This window comes from Battus philenor, unplaced genomic scaffold (genome assembly GCF_028537555.1).
Source record: "Battus philenor isolate CCGP_79_NKW_IND1 unplaced genomic scaffold, ilBatPhil1.0.hap1 SCAF_16, whole genome shotgun sequence".
Lineage (NCBI taxonomy): Eukaryota > Metazoa > Arthropoda > Insecta > Lepidoptera > Papilionidae > Battus > Battus philenor.
The window spans coordinates 2,112,030-2,138,098 of NW_027181678.1; the positions used below are offsets into that span (position 1 = coordinate 2,112,030).

The following is a 26,069-nucleotide window of genomic DNA, read 5'->3' on the forward strand; positions in this document are numbered from 1 at the left end:
CAAAGACAAGATTATTTGATATGTGATATGATATGATATCATCACAATCATTCATAATCGTCAATTTATAACTCAGTGCGGTTTGTCATTTTTTTGATGATTGTATTAATAAAGAAAATCTTACAATTTGAACCATTCATTTTCAAACATACGTTTTGGCAGAGCCGTTTATTATTATTTTTAATAAATATTGCATATTCAAAATTAATATTATGTATGTATTTATTTAGTTATATGTAATGAAGAATTTAAAATTTACACATATAATTAATATTTCATATTAATCTTGGTTTAATGATTACATAAAGTCAAATCATGTTATTATCATCTGTATGTTTTTGCTGTGTCATGTCTCAATTAAAAAATATGTTATTTTTAAATTAAGAAAAGCGGTTTCACGTTGACAAGTTTTAATTTACTTGCACGGATAACATACCGGTAAACTTTCGCTGATTTTATAATGATATGTGTATTAATAATCATAGAAATTATTTCATTATAGGTGTAAAAGATTTAAAAGAGTGAATGTACAGCTAATTTGACTAAAAAAGTTTTTATAGCTTTTACTTCTATTTTCAAATAACATTTTTTTTCTAATGGAATGTGACAGGCAAATCACTTGTGACAGTACAGCCTGCAGGGACAGGTAATAAAAAATAATTAATTTTATTATGTGGAAATTCGAATTTTGAAAGTGTTTTTTTTTTAATTTTATTGTTATTATTAGGCTATTTACAATTTTTAAATCATTGCAAATGAGCATTGCACTTATCTCTTTTAAACTCTATAGTTATAAAAATGTAAAATTCAAATGCTATGTTTTTGTATAGATATATGTTTTTGTATGTACTATTTAAATGTGTCATTTCAATGTTAATATAATTAACGATATGATGCAAGCGGTGGTTTTTGTTACGATAATAATAATCTATGCTAATTGTATTTTATTACAGTAAGAGATAAACTGCGTTATACAGGCGATCGGGTGAATAAATATTAGGTAAATAGTCGCCTCGACTTGAATGTAATAATTAGTTAAAATATGAAAGAAGGAGAGAGAGAGAGAGTTGTATACTCTTTTACTCTATTAGTCTTATTCCCTTCACGCTTCCCGGAATTTGTGATACACCCTTTCCACAGTAAATCAATAATTGTCGCCATTGCCGTCCTATCAACCCATAGACTCATACTGCAAGGCATGGATCTTCTTCAGAGATATCTATCTATGTGGAGATATTCCATAATCGCCACGTTTAGGTTGGCGATCGCGGTGTGGTGTAATGGTACACAGAGGAAGCTGTTTTTCATCTTCGGGAAACTGGTTTGTAAGCAGTGATAATCTTATATAATTAAAGCACAAAGTGTGAGTTATATGTAAGACTGTATCTCGGTAATCGAACTAGTGACCTGCGATCGCAAGTCTCACTCCTTACCGCTGGTCAAGTCTATAATTAGGCCTATGGTTATATCCGTTTTCTGGTTATTGTTACTTTAATACAGGGTGGCCTAGAAAGGCGTGCGTAACTGCATGATATTAAAACCCACAACAGGAAGACAGTTCAAAGATGGCGCAATATTTCATTCATTTAATTAATCCTTAGCAATTGTAAACGAAATGTTTAATGGAAAACTGGTATACGAGCGGAGATCTCTGTCTCTACAGCTCTCACGTCATTGATTTTTTTTCCTTGGGGATACCTCTAGAGTGGTATTTACGTCATTAAACTGACGACAACTGCCCAACTTGAAACATTATTCGCGAATAAATGTCTGCTATACAACGAGCAATGTCCAAGTTTTTAAGTTTCCACTTCCAGTTCCTAAGTTAGAACCGGCGTGCTATCTAAGGTACACACCACAGAGATATTATTTTTTAAAAAATAAATCAACATCTCTTTAGTATATATGTAAATATATTTTTTCCTAATTGCTTACCTTTAACCATCCCTTTATATTTGTATAGTTTGTAAAATAAATAATATATCTTTGTTTTATATTTATACATTATAATAAGCTCGCATGCACATGCTTTTTTGCAATTAAACGTAACATATAATTATATTTTACAGCTTAAGGAAAAGAATGCTGACGGCTGGAATATAGTTCACTGTTAAAACAACCGTCAATGATATATTTAATAAATATTCTGTTTAATTAAAATAAAAATTATCATAATCATCATGTTGGCAACATATGCCCACTTCAAGACATAGGCCTCCCGCCAAAGACCGCCACGATGACCGGTCTCACGCCGACCATATCCAGAGACTTTCCGAGGCCTTTGTCAATCATATAAAAAATGTAAAGTCATTAGATTGTTAATAATTCGATCTTCATGGCAAAATTTATAATAAATATCTTTGTCTGGTTGCTGGCAACATTAAACGTATGTCAAGAAATTTAAAAAAAAAGAATACATTTAAATCAAATAACTTGTCGATTTAAACAATAAGCTACGCACTAGATGGTTATAAGTCTAGATCCAGACGTAGATATATCTAGATATTTAATGTTAATACCGGTCGACCTCATGCAGCACATCCGTTTCCGCTTGGATAATGTCTTAAATGCCCTGAGGCAAAGGTGTTTACATTGTTCAGGCTTCCTTCTCTCACTACTATAATATCAGAAGATTTTTTTTCTTCTAGAAAACCTGGGGCCTATTTGCATGGCGGTTCATCATTCTTTACTTAATCATTAAAAATCGTCAAGTTTATTAATGTAACTCGTCTGCAGTAATAGTGGGCGGGGCACATTTCTCGTGCCAATGGGGCTCAAAGGTTCTTGAGTGGCGTGCATGACCAGATATACACAGAGTAGGCCTCCGACTATGTGGGTCAATATCATAGTCCAAGTCGCGGGGAGTCCCTTGTTGCAAACAGAGGAATTCCAGCCATTGTGCCGATCTTTGAAGAAGCGCTACGCCCTGTAGTGTGCAACGGCTAGACTCTTCAAGTCGAGTTGGATACATAAATATATATAGCATTTGCGTCGCAGTTTTAATCATGGCGGATTTTCTTTATCTATTTAGTTTAAAACTGAAAATGAATCTCAAAATTTTTTTTTAGTGTTCTACATTTTAATATTTATTCTGTATAATGTTTTTGACACTTATTTTGTAATTATATTTAAAAAATTTAGTGTTTAAACGTCAACGTAAAAGTTTAGAATTGCCATAAATAAAAACATATGCGTTAATTTCAAATTATAATTATTTATCATTAAAATTATTCAAAAGATGTTTTTTTTTGACACACGTGCATTCCTTTGTCTTGGGTATACAGGGACGATTTGTTAAATAATTTGTTCGATTTCAATTTTAATTTCTCGCTCTTCTTTTGTCTTTCTCAATTTCTCATACTTGTTCTTCTATTTTCTCTCACTTAATGTTTTATTCCTTTTCGTTCTATTACCATTCGCGCATCGCCTCTTTTTCGTCACCATTTCTTCCTCGACTGTTGTACTTATTTCTTATCAAAGATTTCGTTCAAATATGTTTACAATTGTCGAGAAAAAATATTATGTTGGTTATATAGTGTCGTTAACATAAAATAATGAATAATATAAAAAAAAATGGGGTCAGAATATATAAGCCTCTGTATTATAAACAATGTAATTGGGTTGCAAGTATTTATGATTGATAATACAATATAATAAGATTCCTAGTGATCGGTGCAACATTCTTATAAGGTTTCATACAAGTTTATGCAACAAACCAGATGTAATTATTTCAAAGAATTATATATCTATAAAGTTATTAAAATATGCAACGATAATGTTAAAACATACTTTTTAAATTTATGTAAAGGTTTTTCTAGGATAATTTGCTTATGTTTTACTTTTCATTTAAGTTACTTATTTCAAGTACATTCATAAATTCATCTCGGCACCGTTCGAATTTTTACTGGTGAATTGTCTTTTGCATCTATGCAATTTTTACTGGTAAATATGCCTTTGGCATCTCTGTAACTTTAACTGGTAAAATGCCTAACGCATCTATCCAATTTCTACTGGTAAATATGCCTTTGTTATCTATGCAATTTTAACTGATTACTTGCCTTTCGCATCTATACAATTTTGATTGTTAAAATGCATTTTATCAGGTAAAATTGCATAGATACCCACTGCAAGGCATAGACTTCCTTCATAGATATCTATGGGGGATATATACCATAATCACCACGCTTTTCACCGAAAGGATTGGCGATCGCAGTGTGGTATTATGGTACGCAGAGAACATTGCCTCCCATTCTCTAGAAACTTGTATAAGAGCAATATTACGTGATTAATGCCCACAGTGTGAATTATATAAGATTATATCCAAGGATTCGAAACAGCGACCTTCGATCGTAAGTCCTATTCCGCTAGGCTACCCCTGCCCAATTGTATAGTATAAGTGTATATTTATATACTAATAATGAAAATGGGTAAGAGAAAACAATGATAATGAGCATATAATAAGATAATAAATATTCTTGAAAATGCCTGACAAATATACATACGATGAATGGTATTAAAAAAGTATATCACTTTGTTATCTATGGTTTTGTTAGAATACTTCTTCATAGAGCCAACCTAAAGTATGATTGGTAAATAAAAAAATATTTTTACGTATAATTTAGTGATTTTTTTTTCTTTTTAATTTTTACATTTTTATCTCTCAATTTTGTATGTTATAGTTTTGCGAACTCTTAAATATTTTTACTACTTGATTTGAACGTGTGACATATTAATTTTGACATTGATTTGTAGTGGAAGAATCCTTAAGAAAAGGATCCTTAAGAATCATTGAGAAAAGGATTCTTCCACAACAACAATACGGCAATCAAGACGCATTGAAACTTCGTTCATCTTATTGTTTGTTAAATAAATAATAAAATAAGAAACATCTTTTCTTCTATTCCATGATTTGCAAGTCATCATTGATATATAATTTTTAAAAAATATATCGGTAATAGAATTGCATATTTGTTTTACTGACAGCATACGTTTGTATTTTTTTATATTTGTGTAATTTTTTTAACTTCCTACTAATATTAATACGACAACATATGTCATGTTATTATGTTACGTAATTATTTACTTGAGAAAACTCATCTGTCACCTTTAAGCAAGAATATAATATTTTTTTATATAAAAAGGTTTTATTATCTAGGAATCGGACAAAAAAAATGTTTACGTAATAATTTTATAACTAAAATTATGCAGTCAGTTTTAATGCGTTATCCATTCACATAAGGAAATTAGTTTTCCATCTTACTAGCACAATCACATGCTGGCATTTTTTTTTATAAAATATCTTTCCGAAAAATGGTAACACTTACTATTTATATAGAAATACTACCCAATATCTGATCTTTAGTTATACCATGTTTCATATAGCTGTACAAAAAAAGTCAATGCGACACTCATCAGAATTTTTATACTATCGAATGATTAGTGCCTAATGTTTTAAGGTTATTCACCGCATTTATATCAATTAAGTTTAATCAGATTATTAAATAAAATTATTATGTTAAATATAGCATTTTCATTTTGATTAATCGATTTGATGAGATTGCAAGAATATTAAAAAAAACCTATTTGAAAATAGAACAGAATTCGCATGGCGCGATTTATGACGTTTTATTTTTAATCTATAAATGAATCTTACAGGTATATAATTAAAAGAAATATTATTTCATAAACGTGATAATATTCATATAATACTATATTAACAGATTGTAGCACCGAGATGAACAATATGGACGTGCTTTAATAATTAAACCAAGAAAATTGTTGACAAGGCTAAATGTTGTACAGATAACATAATCATGATAAATACGAAAAATTTAATCTAAATACCAAGTACTGCAGATGTATTATTTAATAATATTATCATTTTCATCAAAAAATAGATGTTTGAATAGGATATATTATTTTTTAAAATTTCGTGAGATTTTTAAATTCATTAAAGAAATTGTCAAAGAAAGTTTGTGTGCTATAAATGACTTGATAGAAAATAGCACACTAAAGCTATTTCAATGGTTATTAAATAGATAATTTCAAAGTTATTAGAAAAAGTACACGACTGTTTTTTTAATGTCTAAGACGCTTGTCATCTCAAAAGATGGTCCGTCCACTCGACTCGAAATGAATAAATATTTTGTGAATTTAGATTTAATATAAGTTTACAGCTAAAATAAATAAACGAACTATTTTAATAGTCTATTTGATATTCTTGCTACTGCATTTTTCTTTAATATTGTACCATAATATGATATCACTCATTCTTTAGGTAAAAAAGTATTGTATTAATCGATCTCTAATAAAATAAAAGTTTTGTTTTCTATTTAATATTCTTGTGAAGATTCCCTACATATGAAACCCTTGTGTCAAGAGTACAGGAACTGGATATACCAGACTACTGCCTGCTAAAACCCCACGTCTTTACCTCCTTTTATCAAAACTACAAATTGATGGCCTAATGCTTTCATGTTAGTAGAGGAGCTGGAACTTTCCGCCCGTAAACATCAAGACGTGTGCAGAATTAGCTCATAGTCAGGATATACGACAGAGCACCCTAAAAACACGAACTCCAACATTGCGGTGGAAGGATGACTTGGTATAAACTCCTACGTCAAGGTCTCCGGTTCTGGACAACGATATTAAGCACCCTGCCTTTACTATCAGATGCAGGCAAAGTCCAGTTGTTCTATTAACTTATTACTTTTTGATAACAACTTATACAGGATGTTTGGTTACAGAGGTTAAGCTTAAGAGAATACATTAAACATATAGTTTTAAATTACAATCATTTCAATAATTCAATCACTCTGTATAAAGCGATCACTCTGAAATATTTACATCATTTTTTGTAATAGAATTTAGTGGCTAATAACTTCTGGTACAAAGTCTGCTAGTACAGATAAACAATAATTAATTTTGATATGTAGTAATCCTATATGGATAGGCCCGCACTGGATGGACCGTCGATATAATTATAAGTTAAGTATGATGGCGACGTAAGACTGTTCATCTTGACTATCTTTGATGGAGGTATGTGCCTTGTAGTGAGCATATAACGGCTGAAATGTTAATGATGATAAACACGAATTTTTACTTGCTATATTTAAACGCTCTTTCTTAATATAAAGTACACGCATATATTTATTATTTAAAACTGAAACATTCGATTTTTAAATAGGGTTTAATGCTCTTACTCTTATTTTAAAATTTTACACCGATCATCCTGTATATAGTGCAGATTATTAGGCTATTAGTCTTGTCAATATAAGGTATTAAAAAAGATTTAAAAAAACGTGGCCATACTAATGCTACACCGCGTGGCGTAATAATTAGCACTGCTGTTATGTGAATCTCAACCGGAACTCATTTCTGTATGCATTTGTGTTCTAAAGTAGTTTATTTCCACATAATAATTTATTTTATAATTTCTTATAACAATTTATTTAAATGAGAATCAACACAATAGCAAGAGATTGCTTTTTAAAAAAAAACAATCAAAGAAAGAATAAAAGATCGCTATTTTCCATTGTATTTACGATTATAAAATTTACACTGGGAAATTCTTAATACAAAAGATGTATGTGATCTTATTAACAGTTGGTTATTTAATTATTTAAATATATTAACTATTACAAAACAATATTTTTAAATAATCATTTATTTCAGTTAAAATATAATAATATTTGAAAATATTGATCAATTGTAAATGCAATTATAGATACGTAGGAATAATCGAAAAGGCTGCAGATTATAAATACTTTAAAAATGTTTAACTAAAAATTGTAAGGATTTAATTATCGAATAATTATTAAAGTGAAATATTTTTAATCTATAAATCAATATAATAAAAGATGTAATTATGAATTATTTTTATCTACCTTCATAACAGTTATTCGGAGTATGTTTAACTTTTGACATCTGTATAAACACTTCGATCATTCTTTAAATATTCATATGTATAAAGACAATATTTTTTTTAAAACTGTTTATGTAATAAAAATGGTATAACAATAATAAATAAATAATCAAAAAACTTACCCTAGAAAAAAATTAAAAAGTCGAAGCGATTTCTTCTTTTAATTGTAAACAGAGTATTAAAATCTCATGTGGCCAGTAATAAAGCCGCTGAACACGCTCTAGTTTTTACTCCTACATTTAAAAAAAAAACGAACTAATCGTGGAGATTATTTTCGAATTTTTTTTTTCGTTCGCGTAAAGACAAAGGCTGTTCGCCGACGGCCTATTTTCCTGAATCTCTTGTCGACACTGACCGCCAGTTCACGACGCGGTGGGACTTGCGAGCGACAAATAAAGTCACCGACGCACGTACGAATACAGATAATATAATGTAATCATATAATCGCGATACATGACAGTAAATTTTTACAGTTCATTTATTTATTTGTTTCAATTAATTATTACATTTTATTAACTCGATTAAAATTTATTTTTGGTACAAATTGTTCCTATTGCAAGACTGTATTTAAATATCATAATATTATATGTTGCATCTATCTTCCATGACTAATGACTTGCCAATTTAAATATGAACACTAGTATTTTTCCACGATAATTAGTTGTTTTTGGATAGTATGTGACTAGAAATTTTTAATTAAACATCAGATACCTTTTTGTAATGGACTTTAGTTACAAAAACCCTCTTTACTTTATTGTAATATAAAAATTGTTGAAACTAGTAAAATAAAAGAGAAACTAAATAAATCTTACTTTTTTAAGCTCATTGTTTTAGTGTTGGTATGATATTATAGAAACAAAGCATTACTTGACAGGTGTGTTACCTAAAATTATTATAACAGTCGATACTAAATCTTTAGGAAATTTTACGCTATTATTTGCACAAATAACTATACAATTTTCAGTAATATTTCTGAACAGATTTGATACGGTTGATACCGGACATTTGAATAATTTTGCAATGACACATGTCTTTGTAAAATAATGTTATTGTAGAAAAATCAACATTTGTCCGTCATTTTGGCGGTTATTTTAATAATAATGATAATTATTGATAATCTGCGATACGATTAATAAATAAAGAGATTATAATTCAGCAATAATACAATATAGAAATCAGATTTATTTGTAAGATCATGTTGTTTCGTCAAAATTTTCAACTTTCGAAATTATTTGTAGAATATTGTTGTTAAGTTAAAATTTGTACCCAAAGTGTTTCTTATCTTATATCTTACTTAAAGCATTGAGATTTTTTTATAAATATATTATATATATTATATTATATAATATGGTACATCACATCACAAACACGTTTTTTTCCTTCTTTGTAAAACAATGTTGTTGATGCACATTTGCAAATTATTGTTGTAAAGTTAAAATTTTTTGCGATGTTTTCTTACTTATAGCATTAAAAATAATTGATTCCATTAGCGATTTTGCTAATTGAAAAATAGATTCCGTAATAATACGGTACTTTAGTGATGAGACGTTTTAGTTCGTAAAATAATATTGTTGAAGCACATTGGTAGAATATTGTTGTTGCGTTAAAATAGGTCTGCGACTTTTTTATCATTTTTATAGCATTGTCATTATTTGATTCGAGATGACGCAATAATATGGTATAAAAATCAGATGTCATTGTAAAATATTTTTATCGACTAAGTTAACATTTTTTTATGTTTAATTATAGCATTATAAATAATCGATTCTATCTACGATTTGGCTTGTAAGTAAAGAGATTGTATTTCAGTATTAACATAAATAAATGTTTTTGTAAAATGTCGGACAATTTTTTTTTAAATAGTTACAGAAATTAATCGATCGTGTGTCGAGGGCCTTATGGTGCATTGCAGGAAACATACGGGGTGGGTATGTGACATGCAGTGTGACGCACACTGTCGAAAGTCAAACTGTCGATTGCGGACGGATTTGCTCGAGTTTCGTCGTAGCGTTATGAACAAATTGAACGTTTCGTAACGCGTTCATTTGCTTCACTTTGGTAATTCCATCACATTAAAATTATAAACGGAATTTCAAGTAAATTCCTTTTTAATTTTTTATATTACTATAATTTTTTTTACTACTATTATAACACATATTATTGTCAGTGGTACATTACAAAAGGGCATTAATTTATGTTTCAGTGTAAAGTTATCGTCTTATATCGATTGTATTGTTAAGGCAGCGCAAGACCGGTCATCGTGGCGATCTTTTGGGGAAATCTAGTAAATTTAATGTAAATCTAATGTGTCAATTTACTAGTATATTTCTATCCTATAATAATTTCTCTCCTTCGTGGATGTCTTTGACGTACAATTAAAAAAAATCTTTGTATGACAGTGACGTCTATTTTGCCGCCAAAACATCGTAAGCGGCCATTGCCGAGTTTCGGTTAGTAGTGTGCGGTACACAGTGAAATTACAGACCGGATATGTCGTCAATCTGACAATAGCTTGCACTTATTTAATGCTAAAGTTGTTTCTAGGAAGTGTAGACTAATACACGATTTATTTGTTTGCCTGTGACGCATGCCCGATTTTGAAATATAGATAACTCATTAGGACATGCTGTTTCTCGTCTATTTAATCGTGATTTTTTATTTTATGCAGGTTTAAAAATTATTTTCACTATTTCATTTTAATTATTTTATATTATAATGGCGGGAAATAATCCTCGCTTCCTATATGTCTATGTATTTACCAGGAACTGCGTAGCTTTGATTTATTAATAATAATTGTACTGCAAGCCGCTGAACTGTCACTTACATGTGGCCACAGATAGCAAATAATTTTTAACAGAGCTATTTTATTATCGATAAATTTAACTTTAGATTAAATTAAGATAAAAAAAATCGGTCAAAGCCCATTACTAGTTAAGACATCTTAATGTTATTTATTATTAATTAAAATAATTCAATTAATTGACATCGCATTTCTAATTAGAAAGAGCGAAGAAGAAAAGAAAGAAGAAAGAGAAATTATATTTTGAAATTATAACAGAATTATTCATCGGGGAAATGAGGCGAAGGTTTTCATGTAAAAAGCAAAACGAATTCCGGTTCTGTATCTATGACGACATGTTGCAGAATCTCGTAAAAAAAAAACAATTTGAACTGGCCAGCTCAGATGTAATGAGATTTTATTGGTTTAGCGTTGTAATCGAAAGAAATCGAAGCGACTTTAAAGAGTACTAAAAGTTTTGACAGTTTATACACAACCATAGCAGCGGCATAATATTACCATCTATAAGGCGGCTAAAAGTCAAACAAAATGGCATCTATATATTATAGTTAAATGTAAATAAATTTTGAATAATGGTAGTTTAAAGTGGAAGCTCTTCTTAAGTTTAAATAATTATTATTTATATATTAATTAAAATAAACACGGGGCTCGAATTTTCATATAAAATACGAAGAAATTTTTTCCCCAATCCATTATAACAAAATTTTCACAAATGTACTCACATAACTCATAGACTTGAAAATTAACAGAAATGTTTCTATCATCAAGTAGAGATCAGCTAAGAAAGAATATTATGGAATTAGATATATTTAATATTAAACACTGAGAAAAAAATTCTTGCCGCTTTTGGATATATGTTTGACGTATTAAAAACAAATATATATACTTTATGTCTTTATTTTACATCAAGATATAAGCAAAAGAAGAAGTATATATAGCGGTTTTAACTAATGAGTCGATTTATTCCAAACACCAATGGATGGACTTATTAATGAAGAAAAAATAGAGCGAGCAGTAATATGTGATAAAAAAAGTTGGAAATCTATGTACATAGATATTGAAATGCAGTGTATTTATATTACACATATAACGAAATAGTTACATATTGTAATACACATTTAAATTTGTAGATTTCGGATTCGATTGCGGGGATATCTAATATATAAAATTTCCATGTCACAATGTTAGTTATCGTACTCCTCCGAAACGGCTTGACCGATTTTTACCAAATTTTATATGCGTATTCAGTAGGTCTGAGAATCGGTTACTATCTATTTTCCATACCCAAGTGATAAGGGTTGTTCACCCTTAATTTTTTTTATATTTTGCCGATTTTTTTTAAATGTGACATTAAAAATACATACAACCCTAAATTTTCACCCCTCTACGATCAACCTTTTTTTTTGCAAAACAACGTTTACGAGATCAGATAGTAAGTAATCTTATATAATTTACAATTTGTGCATTAAATATATAGGAACAGCTCACAAACAAGTTTCCGGAGAATAGGCAGCATAGTCCTCTGCGTACTATAATACCACATTGTGATCGCCAAATTGCCTGCCAAGCGTGGCGATAATGGTGTATCCTCCCATAGATATCTTAGGGGGAGGCTTATGCCTGGCAGTGCAGTGTATCTAGAGATAAACATATGTAATAAAATATAAGTATATATTAGGCTATAAGTAAGGCTTAGAAGGTCTGATTAGAGGCGGAATCTCGCCAGTGGTTTAAGATAAGAGATAATCTAAAATTAGATTTGAAAGTGTTACATACCGAGATAGTTTTCAATTTACACAATGTAGAATTTGACCTTCTAGACTACAAGGCGTGATAAATACATAGTTCAGTCACATAAGTTACGTAGGTTAACATTAGCTCAACATGGCACACTAAAATATTAGTGATAAGAAGTAAAGAAATATTTAAAAAAAAAGAAAGAAATTTTAAATAATAATCATAAATAACATGTTGGAATTAAAACAATGTAACCTACTTTGTAATTATATCATATATCATGTAATTTAACTTGAATACATCGCATTGAACCGAATCGACTATTAGAATACCGTACAAGCGGAAAGTTTACATTATTATCAATATATTAATATAACAAATCGATCAGCAAACGTCACTTATGTCGTTGTAATTATAGATTAGGGTGACCATGCTTCGGAAAACCATAATCGGGGTAGAGATTGTAATTTTTTAATATACCGAAAAATAGTTTTAATTTAAAACAGTTTTTATAATATTAAAAATAATTTAAAATGTGTATACTTTTATACGTTATATTCTATACTTTAATTTAATGTATTTTTTGTTCGAATGTTTTAATTATTAATATTAATATTATTGGGAAAGTCCTGTTCTTGCTTACATCATGGTGACACTAAGTATTGATAGCAATAGACAGAAAAGCATGCAATTTTGCTCTGACGTAACGAACGTTGCTCCTCTCCGACCCGCAGTACATTTCCTCCGCCTGTACGCGTCTTATCAATAGGATCATTGGATTTGTGTTCAACTCGCTTTAATGCCTGATAAGTCATGTTTCTATTATCGATTCGCGAACGATTTATCATCTCGTTGGTGGTCTACGCGTCTATCGAGAAACGTGTGTAATTCTCGTTTGTGGAAACTAATAAATAATCATAGTTATCATATGTTTATAAAGAATATAGTAAGATTGGAACGATTAGCACGCGTCTATATGCTAAACAAGCCTGTACAGTAAATGGCCCGGTTCGAAGCTTGCACCCAACGTACTTTACATGATTTTCTATTCACCTTATGGGTGAACATCCTACGCCGGGCTTGCCAACATGTAGTATTTATTTAAGATCGCAATCAGCCACTGCCATTTGCTCGCAGAAACGCACTTCTGCCAAAGCTTTTCCAGACCTCAAAACAGTCTCAATAGTCTTTTTCCAATATAGCCTTCAATACCTTCGATTCAGTTTTTATCTCCTCAATCGTGTCAAACTAGCGTCCCCGCATTGGTTTTTTGAGTTTGCTGAACTGGCGGAAGTCGCTGTGGTCGCATAACGATGTGAATCGAGTTTTTAAAGCTGTTTCCAAAAAAAATGCGATTTTATCACCAATCGAAACTTGACCTGTTAAAGATTTAAAACATCTTTCAAAATGGTTTGAGCTGAGCCAAATATTTTAAATTTTGACAAAGAGACACTTGGCAAATGTTATAGACAGGTCTACCATACTAGGAAAAAATAATTAGCTGCCTAGTTAATGCCCGGAAGGTCTAAATAACAATTAAACTTGCTTTTTGATCACAGTTTATATTTAATGGCCATAAAGTTCAATTTTTTGGTTTTTGAATTTGATAACTAAGAATATACTCAAGTAATAAACATTATTTTTAATTCGATATAATAACATAACTTCTTTAAAATTGTGTTTAGATTATTTAAATGTGGCAACCCTGAAAGAATGCACCAAATGGAGACCCCCCGCCGAAGGGAGCGACGACCTATGCAAATCTGCCGCATATCAAAGGTTCCTTGTTCACCGAGTTTCGATTTCGAAATTCGAACTTCGGATCGCAATTGTCTCAGTAAGAATAAAGAAACAGAGGAAGAAAAAGAAATGAATTGGCTAGTTCTTAAACATTTTCTAAAAAACTAGGTAGTGAGTTAGAGCACGTCTTAGATACAGAGGTAAGTAGTCTGTGTGGTAAAGGATTTGGCCCTAAACAAAGAAAAATGCGCCGACATTTTAAATTTCAGATTCCATGACGATCTCAAGGATATAACATGTGTATTATGAAGAAATTAAAATCTTGATTTGAGATAAGTAGGAGTGAGCGGATTGAAAAGAACAACATAGAGTAGATAAAGGATGTGAGCATTCATCATTTTGTTTTTACAAAAATAAGATCCGCAAATAAACGAAATTATATAACATGTATAACAAAAAGGAATATTATTATATTATTATGATATAATATATATAACAAAAAGGGAATCAATGGTCAGAACCTGGCAGTAGACGTCGTCGTTTCAACACAGGCGTCAACTGCAAGTCACAGAAATTCTCCAAAGATATTTATGAGGGTTTATATCATAATCGACAAGATTAACAGGTGAGTTGGCCATCGCAGTATGGTATTATAGTACTTAAAGTATTTCTAGACTTGTTTGCAGTGAGCAATGACAATCCTACATAATTAATGTATAAAGAGTGAATTATATATAACTGTACCACGCGAATCGAATACGCGAATATGATCGCAAGTTACAGATCTCTACTGCGGACTAGAACTGCTCGAAGAGCCTGGAAGTAGTCTTTGTATAAATACGTTTTCAATTATTTGTCTTGACTTTTCAAACATACGTAACAAAGCCTATTCACAATAATAAATATTTGTTCCATCATTTAATTTATTTTAAAATCGAACAATAAAAATGTCGAATTGTTAGCGCATAAAAATAATGTTATATGTAAATTTTTCATTTGTTATTTTATTTTCAGTTCGTTATAAATAGTTCTCAGTTTTTTTCCTATGACGACCTAATTAAATCAGACGACCAGTTATAGCTGTTTCGTGAATGTAAATAAAATACGGAATTTTTCTTTGTTTTAATGACATAGTTTCGTTTGCTATTTAGCGAAAACAACTTAATTTTTTTAATGATTTTTATCGAATGTTAACATTTACAAATAGATTATTTTATATTTATAATACAATTATCGGAATTAATGTTCAATTTTTGAACATAGGCATTTTAAAAAAGGAATAGTGTGACAACTGATTAGTTTCATATCTATTATGTTAAAAATCTCTTACAATTTACACTGGTTGGGTTTTTCATCAAGCAATAGTTCTTCCACAGTTGGACATAGGTCTCTCTCAAAGATTTCCTATAGGACCGGTTGGAACAACGATATTTGCAAAGTCGTCCGTCCATCTTATGGTTGGATATCCTATGTTGCGTCTGAAGGCCTGTGGTTTCCACTGCAGAATCTAAAAGCTCCAGGGGCCTTCCATCATTTAACTTGCAAATCAACCAAGCTATATCTGTACGTTTATTCGTCTAAAGATCCGAGCATATTCTTCCTCATGGAGTTTTTTGCTATCTTTAAAATAACGTCAGTGTTCCAACTGCGACGAAGTTAGAAGCCTTTAAAATACGAATCGTATTTTCGTAACGTAAACAACCTTAGTGATATATGTCAAACGTTTTATCTTTATTGTCGTCTTTAGATAGGAACGTAACTACACGAATTCTTATACAAATAAATGATGAAAAGCAATAAAGTTTATTGTCTATGGTAAACAATCTTTTATATAAACATTTGTGTTTAGAATCGTTTAACTATTAATGTGAAAATATTGTATTTTTGTAATGGTATTATTCGAAGGCTCATATTCGCTTGAGCGCATTGCAATGAGAAACGGAAAAGGTTATATACTTCAGACTTCTTTACAAGATAAAAGTCAAATAAGTTGATCCGTAAGCAAAAAATCCAACAAAGCTCAGCGGAGTGATAAGTCAATATAATGGCAGACCACATATCGCAAAGAACTATATATTTACACCTTATTGTACACCGTAACAAATCAATAAGGAAATATTACAAAATAACATGGATAATAAATAAAAGAAACAAATTATATAGAAGTACAAAAGGCGGCTTTATTGCTTGAGGCGATCCCTACCAGACAACCTTTGGATGGAGATGAGAGACATGAATGAGAGGGCTGTTCAGGGTGCATAAAATTTTTTTTAATAGAATTATGTACATAGAAATACATACATTACTATACACATACTAATATAACTATGTGATAGAACTAATATATCCGTAGTAATGCAATTGCGTAACATCGTCAAAAGAAACATGATTATAATCAGTTAGATATGTAAGTGTGCAATTAACTAAGTTTATTCAATAAAAAAGTACATTTTAATGGAAAATTATATGTCTTAATTAAACAGATAATGAGTAATAACAGATTCAAAAAATTACGATGCAATTGCGTTTAAAACTTTTATTTCTCTTGTATTTATAATAATAATAGTATAGTAACATTTAAGTTTAATATCAAAAATTAAAATCTGTTCTAACCTATAATATATTTATTATTTAATAGTCAGTTTGACAGACGTCAAAGGCCTTCTCCAACTTCATTTCTTTTCTTTCTAACGATGGATATCTCTCCTATATTTTATACATAAGTATATACATGTCTCTGCCTTTGGTTACAATATTAAATTGTTGCTATTTTTTATCAATCAACCTAGGGATTATAAGTATATAGTTAAGTAAATTTCGTGATAGATTCAACAACTCAACAACCCACGGAAAAGGTGAGAGACTTCGTACTTCAGGTTGTTTTATTTATAATTTATAAACAATTAATTAATATAACAAAAGTAATTTTACATCTACATAAAATAAATTATTCTGTATAAATAGATTTATGAATGACGACATTTTTTATTTATTTTTCCAGACAGAAAATTAAAAAAGTACATACATCATCCAACTTTACACACGGTTTGTTGGCGAAAAATCATTCCAATAAACCGCTTAAACAATTCCGCATTACTGTGGAGTAATTTTTATTTATATCCACATTAACCAGGCAAAGGAAATCTTCTATGCTCGAATATTTTAAATTTTAGTTGCTATGGAAAATTTCGTATCAACTTCTAATCATATGTGGAACGTTAAAATAAAAAAAACCGGATACCACTACATTCGATCGCCATTAAAAAAATAAGATAAAACTATACCTGTTAGAGAGAATGATAAATTAAAATTTATACGTATATTGATATTCATTTTGTTAAAAAATCAATATATAAAATAATTAAGTTAACAATTTTTACGTGCACAGATAAAAAACACGTAATACATTAATTAACATAAATGACTAATAAAGATTTTGTGTATTTTAATTATTATTTAACGTTATTACAAAATTAAATTAAAGTTATAAAATAAATGAGTTTAATTATGAAATAATCAGTATAGATATATGTACGAGAGATAATAAATTAATGGCCAATTATAAAAAGTTATTTGACAGTTGCCGGCAAAAACAAAAAAGAAAAAAAAAACTCACCTCGTCATAAAACTCCGGGCGGTATTTCATTGAAACCATCAAAACGCTATCTTTCACAAGTTTCTTCATAATTAAAATTCACAAACTAAAACGAGGTATTAAAATTTAATATCTATCCAAGAGCTTTCTTCTATAACAGTTCGTAGCTAACTAGTGATCGTGTGAACCGGGCAGGGTTTTTATTCATAAGATATAATAATAATTTTCCTCGACCACACATTTTCATATATTCACGCTTGTTTATAAATGTAGACATTGGTAGTCAGTGAGCAAAACCAATACGTCATGAGAATTTTAAAATACGTTTACAGAGACAATAAAAAATAACGTCCTATTAATTCGCCTACGATTTTTAATTATTTACTATCATTTTTAATCTGTGAACAACAATACAGGTAAATATATCATCACATGGCGAAACACGTTTGATTATTATGGCTTTTTGATTGTTTAATCATGGGGTTTCTTGCCAGAGACTCCTCTGATACGCATATTAACAGTAGTAGAAGTGGGGATGAGGAAGTGGTCGCACGAATCGTAATTTTAAAACTGGACATTTTTAGAGCGTCGATAGAAAAAAAGATACCAATGATTTTTTTAAAAAATCATAATAATTAGTTAACTTCAGCATAGTTTTAAATAGTTTATGATTTAAGTTAATAAAATAGTTAAAGAGACTTAAACATTTCTAAACGCGAGCAAAAAAATTTTTCGGAAATATTAAAAGTTATTATAAAAACAAGTGCACGGATGGTAATGTCTCTCAAATATAGATCGTAATAATAAAAAAAATTGCCTGGGCCTCCTTTTTTCTCCCCGCTTTTCTCTATTTTGGGAAAGAGTGTCTCTTTGCTGTTCGTCGCCTTTGTGATGAAGGGATTCCATCGCAATTGAGATCGACGTCGTGGCCTTTTCTAGTATCATGTTTTTCTATTCTAGAAGATGTTTACACAATGAATTTTCTTATAAGATACCAAACCCATTTCCGATAAATTTCTTGTAAAGGGCAGTAATGATTTAACAAAATTTGAACGTGCATGTTTTGGAAATAAGGCTAATATAATAAAAATAAGGTATCAACGGTTGACATAGCAAATTTTAAACTGTAAGAAAAATACCTTTGACTTTATACTTATGTGAAGAAATGCCATCGACAAAAAAGTGCGTTCAAGAACTGACACTGAATTTATCGACGAATAACTGAACATTATCTTAATGGGCTTTAATAAAAACTTAAGGCTTGAAAGGTTTTTTAATGCGCCGAAAAAATTATTGTTATAACCTTGTTTCGATCTGAAAAAAACATTATGCGTCAAATAAAATTAATACAGATAAAAAAAGACATGTAAGTAAACAATTAAAAAGTGAACAGACAATATGTCTGATACGAGAATTCTAGATAATTTTTTGTTGTTGATTGTAAAATGTCTGGGTTTAAATGAAAAGTATTAACATTATATATTATACAATCCGTCAATTGCATCATAGAACGTTCACTCGCAATGTGGACATATGACTTTGTTAAAATCTTTGGAAAATCCTGGATGTAGACCAGACCATCATCTACCGGTCTCATTGGAAATATACGAGGGAGATTAATGTCCAACATTGGACACCTGTAGGTGAAATGATGACGGTGATGATTTGATAACTGTTTTTATAAATGTCGAGGAATCATTTGAAAACAAACATTTAATTAGCTTTAAATTAAACTACAATTTAAAGTTCATTGGACAGATAAAAAAAATACATTTTATATTTACTTTTTTATTAAACCAATGTAAATATACATAAGTTAAGAACGTGTATAAAAATATCCAAGTAATAAATAATATTTATTATGTATGCTTATCAATGTACAAATAACTTTTTTTATTTATTGAATGTATACAAAATGCAAACAATATACAAATTAGTATAACATCTTTGTTTACAAAATATTCCGATATGCAGAAATGTTCCTATAAACTTTACCTATATTTAGATAGCGTTCTTTATAAAATATATTTACGACATTAACACATGACTATAGAGGTTAAAGTGAGATTTTGAATAGCCTTACTAAACATATTTTAACTACTTTTTTAAATGGATAATAAATTATTTAATAAAGTTCGTAGGTTCGTGTATATGGATAAATAATAATTGAATATTCAAAAGGACGTGTTAATGCATACTCGAATAATGATATTTTGAATTCCCTTGTTGGAACACATTGCTCTTTTTAGATTGCCGTGGGACTCAATATTTTAAAATTCGAATTATGGTTCGTAATCCCACGATAAATCTACGACAGGACCTTTATTCAATAAATTTTCAGTACATTTGTCATCCTTCATAAGTTCTTTTACTATATCTTCTTTCATTCTTTACATTTTCATTTATACTTTTTTTCTCTCATTCACAATTCTTACACACGTCGTCTGTTTTTCGTGGCTCCATTTTAATACAATCTAAATTTAATACACACTTTTAATTTTTGAACATGTTTCTATTATTATTGTTGACACATAGAAGAACGTAATAAATCTTCTGGAATTCTCACGATGAAACATAAGTCACAGGTTGGTTACCATATAAGGTCGTTTTGACCATACGGTTCAGGATTATTTACCGACAAATGTTTATTAAGGTTACCGGAATACCCTGTATGCAGGCGTCTTCCGTTTCCGTTTGAAATATATGTGACAAATCTATGTCTCGCAGTGAATGTATTTACACTGCCTGATATCTCCAAAACAAACGAAAGATACTTTTCCAATACGACCGGTTGAAAGCTGCCTGAACTTCTGCGGCAACATCTTTCCATGACCTCAACTAGATTCTACGATGTATTAGCCGATTTCTGATCTTCTCTCAAGTACTTTAAGCAGCGGTCATCTGTTCTGCGCGCGATAATTGAATTTTCTAGAAGTATTAAATGTTAAACGTTGTTAGAGTTAACCTGAGCAGACGGCATCTAACCGGCGTATACCGAGTTCAGTTAATCGCAATCAGTTGTGTGTAAACTAAACCAGCACGTACGTAACCAGCTTTCTTGATTAAACTCCGAGATTACGGCTAATCAACGTATTGATTGCTTGTTTTTAGAGTCGACCCAAGATTGCATCTAGACGAGGGTTTATCTAAACTATAAAACATCGAACAGTAATTATTATTTATCGTGTCCAATTACAGAGAATAACGTATCAATTATATGACGGATATTAACATTTTGTATATTTATTACAACAAAGTATCATTTCTCCCATGGAAATGCTGTTGTATTTTTCAGGGAAATATATATCGAAGGTCTCGTCGTGGAGATAGACCCAGCTGAGTCAACTTGGGGCTCTAAGACCTTGCTATTTTATAAGAGGTTTTAGGCTAGGCGTCCAATGCTCCCCTGCCACATATACCCCGAGGAATCCGCAAATACCGTTTAGGCTGTAAAAATTCGGATAAATAAATATATATACATATATATATATATGTGTGCGTGTGTCTGTATATATATACATGGTTGAATGTTATGCAATAGAGGTATAAATGGCAGCTTTTATATTTGATGATACACTACATGACCTTAGTAAATGATGTTTAATTTTCTTTTTAATTCTTCATTGTAAAAAAATTTTTGGTTTTATTACATCCTAACACGCGTTTATTTGGTTTCAATTTACGTAAAATACTTTTATACAGATGTATTGAATCTATTATATCTGTCCATAAGAACCAACCGTGTACTTAACGGAAATATAAAAAAATATTGAATTGCAGGAGTCGTTTCTAAACATTCCACTTAGCAGTTCTTTCGTTAATTCAAAAGTTTCATCCATACGTTGTTGACATATTCAAAAGTCGAACTAAACGGTTAGACAGTTCGTTTTTAGTGAGGGTGGACAAGATTTGAAACGACCTACCAGGGTGTACTTTTCCTGATGAGTTAAACTCTGTAGTTTTAAGAGTAAAGTGAACTTCTACACTTTCCATCAGGTAAGATGAAAGACAAACACCTACTCCATTACAACTACATAAATAAAATTCTACAAGCTTTAAAGAGATGAACGTACAGCTCATTAGTCAGAAAAAAAATAAACCTTATTTCTTCATTATTAGTGATTGCTCTGAAATATGTTACATTCATTTATTTATACTATTAAAATGCGACAGGCATACTTCAGGCCGTACAAAATCTGCAGAGAGAAATTTTAATATGTTGTGTAGCAACACATTCTACATGGTTGTTACTAAAACCTTTTTTGATAAATTCAATAAACACTTCAAAATATCGAAGCGAAATATATGAGAGTAAGAAGCAATGTTTTAAGATGAAGGTCTTTGACCATTGGGTGTTCCCGATGATGACGTATGGATCCAAGACACGGACACTTACAAGGGGCCTTATTAAAAGACACAAGGTCACACAGAGAGCAACGGACTGTGCTCGGACTTTTGCTGCGATATCGAATCTGGAATGAGGATATCCGCAGAAGAACCAAGATCACTGACGTAGCTCAAAGAATTGCGAGTCTAGAAGTGACAGTGGGCGGGGCACATTGCACATGCAACTGATGACCGTTGGAGTCGAAAGGTTACGAACCGGGTTGAACCGATCATCGATATATATATTTAATTAAATTAAAATTTTTAATATTATTGAATCATAGCATTTTTAAAAGGGTATACTATATATAAATTGATCGCAAATGTACATCTATAAGAAATGACTCCGTATGATATATAATATTACATACATATATATACATGTGTATTGCATACAAATACCTGCATCGGTTATCTCTGCTCTACTCTAGAAAAAAAAGACGACAACGCAAGTAAAATGATAAATATATATATATATATATATATATATATATATATATATATATATATATATGTATATATATGTATATATATCCCACATAGAAAACAGTCCACATCTAAAATCTGGTGATAGTTTAATACTCAGCAATAAATAATCACATAAGAAGTCAAATAAAACGAGTTTCGCAGAGGTCAAATGTTATCTTTGCATCCAAGTGACGTTTAATGCAATAGATACATAGATAACAGTGTTTACATTGTGCATAATGTATCCTTACGTAAAATTTATACAGTGAAATGAGATACAAAGTTATGTACTTGCTAATTATTGTACACATAATAATATTCTATGGATTTTCTTATCTTTTTATTTAGTTTTTCATTAAAGTTGTTTTTTTTTTATCATCTATACAAATAAATAAAATTGGTGTGTCTATTTGTAATATTATAATAATCGCTCTCAATTACATGTATATACGGAACATTACCAAAATTACATTTTTAAAATTTTGTCTGTCTGTTTGTTCCGGCTAATCTCTAAAATGGCTGGACCGATTTTTACACATGGCAGGTAGGTGATGTAATAATGAGTAAACTAAAAAAAAACTAACTATTTCTCTGTTAAATTCCACGCGGACAAAGTGGCGGGTACAGCAAGTCTAAAAATTTAATATTAATTATTTGTTTCCACCGTGGACAGGCAACGCAGCGAAGAACGTTGTCAGGATACACTGAATACATACACCTGCTAACTTATCCAATTGGAAATCTCTAAGAGAGGCCTATGCGTACCAATAGACGTCTTATAACTAAATAATGATATTTATTCATTTTATTAGAAAAAAATAAATTTATTTAAAATTACAACTGATTATTTATAAGTCGTTGGCTGTAAACGTTCTTCTCTTTAAGCAGCGAAATATAATTAAATGTTACATCTAAATCTAAAATGTTTATTCAGGTAAAATGTATATACAATAAATTTAAAACAGAGATAAATATAGTTTTTATTTAATATCTTTCATAATATAACTAAAATTTATTCATTATATATATTTATACTTTTATGAATGCGATTGTGTGTGAAGTCTACATGTGTGCAAATTGTTTTACGGAGTTTGCGCACTGTCATCATAATTTTTCTTAAGAAGTCAATTTCACCTTTTTCAGTTTTTTTTTAACTTTTCGAGTCTCTTAAATAAATAATCACATAAGACTTTCTTATTCATGATTACCGTAATCAACCATGCAGGCCAAACATGTCACACATTCTTCAATCTTGCTTTACTCTGGTAATATATTATTCGGATTTCGTTCATTTATAAAACAGCGAACAAGTGTACCATAAACAAAGGCTAGTCCGGGAAACCCCCGACATTTTCCTTGACCACACTCAAGTTTCACAAATACCCGATAAGCATGCTTTCCTTGTCTATCTTATCTCCGATTTCATAAAGGTTTGCGTTTACTTCTTGGTTAATTTAATGAGGATGTTGCCATGTTAAGGGAATAACCCATTACGGTATGTATATATACTCATTTTCTAGACCAGTATTTTCTAAATCTTCTTCTGTGACATACCCCATCTAAGCCTTTCTAAAATTCTTATGGCCCGTTGTGTAACGTACATAGTTTTTATATTTAACCGAAAAGTTTGAACTCTTGTCGAGTCTACTTTCAAATTGTTCCTCTTAATAATCAAATTGCCTCCTGTGGGCGTGGGCCCCACGCCAAACACTGTTCTAGACAGCTTTCATAAACAATAATGAAATTTTAAAAGACGCATGCGCAAAGATAAATATAAAATATTTATCTTGCAACTGAATTTCAGTTATTTATCTACAAAAGCTCTTTTGTATTTTTTATATTATTATTTGATCAACACAATAGTTATAAGTCTTAAAACAATAGTAGGTACATGTAGCAGAATAATAAAGTAATATATATATATATATAGGGCTTTTACAATTAGCAACACTATGTGGATCAAAAAAAGCACTGACTCAGCTAATCTGCCGAGCGTTCAACAAAACACCGCGACAGCGCCGTTCTTCCGTAAGGACACAGACAGACACTCCAAGGATCTTCTAACACTAGATAAATGCTCCCTCTATTTTTGGACGAAGTCAATCTAATGGTTATTTGTAAAAAGTCATTATTTGCTTTAACACAACAGTATGGAGTTAATTTATTTTTTCTATGTTTATGTATAATGATGAATAAAAAAAACTACAGTAAATCGTTAATATTTAATTGCATAGTTTTTGACATTTTAACCAATTTCACAGAATTATAAGACTAGGATAATTTTTGAAAATAATTTCAAAGTCCTTACTACCACGATTGTATTTAAAATAAATTACTTCTGTTTATGAAGTAAAATAAATATTCCATTTACGTCATTACATAGATAATATATCTATCCAGTTTTTGCTAATTCTACAAATTTTAAATTCAAAACCTGTACAGTTCGGCGAATTATATGACTCATGCCGCGATACGATACTACGGTATATCGGTTGGTTTTGTTTTCCTTGAAATACCATAAGAGTTTTAATAGTGAGGTACGTAAATAGAAGATACCGGATGTCCTCTGCCCGTTTCTCTTAGCCCGCACTGTCGTTTGTGATTTTTAATCTAACTTCTAGAAAAATGTTATACCTATAAAAGCTTTATTGTTTCGGAGGATGTTAATGCTGTAAACTCTGGGGGCTTTTAGAGGTCTGTTTGTTTGTGTGTTCACGGAACAGAAGGGATATACTTACAATACTTAGCAGAAATTTTGAATAGTTCAAGGACTTTTCCGTTTCGTGAACTATTAAAAATTTAAACTAGACAGACATATTCTAGTTTACACAGGGATAATCGCACGAAGTTAACAGTTCTACACAAGTTTATGTGTAGTGTAGTGAATGTGAGTGTGCGGTTTTGGATGTGCAGCAAGGACCTCTTGGCAATATAAGGTAGAATACTGATCTTACCTCAGTTAGCCGTTGATGTTTTTTTTGGCCCCTGCTATTAGGGTTCTCTTGGACCCCTATCTTTAGGAAGGACAGGGTTGTTTAATTTCATTTTTTTTCTCATATCACTTTATTTTTGCGCTCTTCTTGCATTCTTTTTATAAGCTTTTGTTCTTAATCTTTCTTTCCACATTTCTTTTCGCTTTCTTTTTCATGTAACGATAACATGCATTCCTCACTTCATTCCACAGTTTTACATTTCTCTATTTTATTTTAAACACTTTGTTCTATATACTTTTCATTTTTATTTTGCTTTATTTGCTATTTCATTGTTCACACTTATTCTTACTTTTTAACTTTTATTTCTAACGATTGTTCTTTTTTGCTATTTTTCTTCAAAGTTTGGGGAATATTGGTCTCTTTTCTTCCTCATTTATTAGCGAGACTATTAACTCTTCGTACGCCCTAGATGTTTGCGGAGGCTGG

The 26,069-nt window shown here is 30.4% G+C and overlaps 1 protein-coding gene across 5 annotated transcripts in view; it reads right to left on the bottom strand.

Moving 5' to 3' along the window:
* Positions 1 to 26,069, bottom strand: part of nebu (nebulosa) — an 88,124-nt gene that overhangs the window by 13,138 nt on the left and 48,917 nt on the right. For 2 of the 5 annotated variants that reach the window (XM_068762709.1, XM_068762708.1), the window contains exon 1: positions 17,818 to 17,950. The exons of 2 other annotated variants lie outside the window; for them this stretch is intronic. In XM_068762709.1, the coding sequence (XP_068618810.1) occupies positions 17,818 to 17,886 (69 nt within the window). In that variant the 5' untranslated portion in view covers positions 17,887 to 17,950. Of the gene's footprint in view, positions 1 to 8,046; positions 8,289 to 17,817; positions 17,951 to 26,069 lie in introns of those variants that run through there. One more of the 5 variants, XM_068762710.1, reaches the window with a different exon arrangement.